The sequence below is a fragment of the Monosiga brevicollis genome, genomic scaffold, assembly GCF_000002865.3.
Source record: "Monosiga brevicollis MX1 MONBRscaffold_106 genomic scaffold, whole genome shotgun sequence".
Taxonomy (NCBI): Eukaryota; class Choanoflagellata; order Craspedida; family Salpingoecidae; genus Monosiga; species Monosiga brevicollis.
This window is the reverse complement of record NW_001865132.1, coordinates 6,624-8,566: the sequence shown is the minus strand read 5'-3', so window position 1 is coordinate 8,566 and position 1,943 is coordinate 6,624. Positions and strand designations below refer to the sequence as shown.

Sequence of the window (1,943 nt, the reverse complement as noted above, 5' to 3'; positions counted from 1 at the left end):
TGTCAGCGCGCTTTCGGTCTCGGCGAGACTGGGTCAGACACGTGCGAGAAGCACACCAGGTCGAGCTGCAGATCGATCAGATTCGGTTTGATACGCATGAGGAGCTGAAAGACTTTATTCAGATGTACTCCAACTCCTCTGCATGTCGCTTTGATCGTCGAGGCAACTACTATCACTGCTCGAGACACGGGCTTCCCCCACCTGAAAAGCGTCGTGTAGAACAGCAGCGTGTAGCGCAGAGTCAGGAACAGGAAGCGGGCAACAGCAGCCTGCATGCAAACTTGGACATTGATTCACGTCACGGGCAGCATGACTCGGTGATGAGTGAGCAAGCATTTGCTGACCACCAAAGGCATGAGGACGAACCTGATTGCGTTTTGGAACAAGAAGAATCTCAGAAAGTGGTCTGCTATGCGTACATGTGGCAGCAGGAGCTGGATGATGGCTCCTTTGAGGTTGGTCCCGGCTTGCAAATTTCAATCCTGCAAACAGAAATCGCTCATACGCCGTTCTGACTTGATGGTGTAGCTGGAGATTTTTGATGAGCACACTCACAAGTCCTACATGCACAATATTTCCCTCAGCCACTGGGCCAAATCAGAGATTGCACATTTGTCATCTATGGGTGTGCCAAGCATCTACATCAGGCGTATTATCAGGGCACAAGTCCCGGAGAATTCACGAGATTTTATTGTCTCTGCCAAGGATGTCAACAATCACTCCTTGCGCGACACTGCCGGGCGGCGTGCCACACAAGATCACACTTCTGTGCAACAGCTAGTGACGGAGAGCTTATCAGGCGATCCCACGGAGTGTAGCATACTGGTCTGTATCACGCGCAAGGGAACACAGTCAAGCTACGTGGAACTGCCATGACGTCTCCTGGCTCATGCTCACAGGAATTTCTTTTGAATCTTCCTTATTTTATGCGTTGCAGTATGCGCAGCGCGATCATGACTGTCAAACCTTCAAAGAACTCAGCGATAACCGTACGTTTGCGTGTATGCCGGCCGCCGCCGTGCGTATCGCCTTTTCAAGCACCCCACACGCACAAAAGTCACTCCCGAGCTTTCGAGTCTGCCAAGCACTGGGTCTTGGTTTATCTAGCTTATTAAGCAAGCTTATCAAGCATGTTTCTCGTATTTGTCTGTTTGCTTGTACAGTTCAGACACCGCGTCCTTCAGCGGATGGCATGGCTCTCAAGGGTGGGTTTGAATTGATGGTGATACAGTCACCACTCCATCGATATTGGATGAAGCAGCTGATTACAAAGGACAGCATCATTTACATGGATGGAACACACGGAATGACTCGGTACTCTCATGAGCTGGTTAGGCGCGTAGTCGTTTGCTCAGCGCTATTGAAGGCTGTTTGAAATTCATTTCTTTTTCTCACACCTCACGTTACTCGGCCTAGGTCTCGATTTTGACAGAGGAGCCCAATACCGGACGGGGCGTTGTCATTGGCCACGCCTTTATCAATGGCCTATCAGCTTCAGCAGTCGCACGATTTGTTGAGGTGCTCTGGCGCTTTAACCCTGAAGTGCCGTTGCCGGCCTTTGTGCTTACGGACATGGACAGGAAGCTAATCAATGGTTGCACCGACGCCTTTGATTTGCTCAGTAAGGAGCGCGGCAGCAAAGAAATTGCGTGCTTTTATTGCCAGTTTCACGTCTTTCAAGCCTGGCATCGCCGACTGGGTCCCAAGGCACCCGAGGGCTTGTTTGCCGCACTCAAGGACATGACCCTCGCCAACACCGAGGCTGAATTTAAGAGTCTTTATAACTACGCCAGTGAGAAGTACGGAGGAGTCACCACCACCTTCAAGTCAAAATCGTGTCCCGTAGAGTATTTCTGGTCGTACTTTAATACCAACTATCACAGCGAGCAAGTGAGTATCTCCCTCTGGTCTCGGCCGCACGCAGTCATTTTGCACGATCGGCT

At 50.7% G+C, this 1,943-nt stretch overlaps 1 protein-coding gene across 1 annotated transcript in view; it reads left to right on the top strand.

The window, feature by feature from the left end:
- Positions 1 to 122: 122 nt before the first annotated feature.
- The window catches only part of MONBRDRAFT_13149 (uncharacterized protein), a gene marked incomplete at both ends in the record, with an annotated part of 7,705 nt that continues 5,884 nt past the window's right edge, over positions 123 to 1,943 (top strand). The window contains 2 exons of the mRNA XM_001751049.1: positions 123 to 455; positions 1,417 to 1,890. Of these exons, the coding sequence (XP_001751101.1) occupies positions 123 to 455; positions 1,417 to 1,890 (807 nt within the window). The remainder of the gene's footprint in view (positions 456 to 1,416; positions 1,891 to 1,943) is intronic.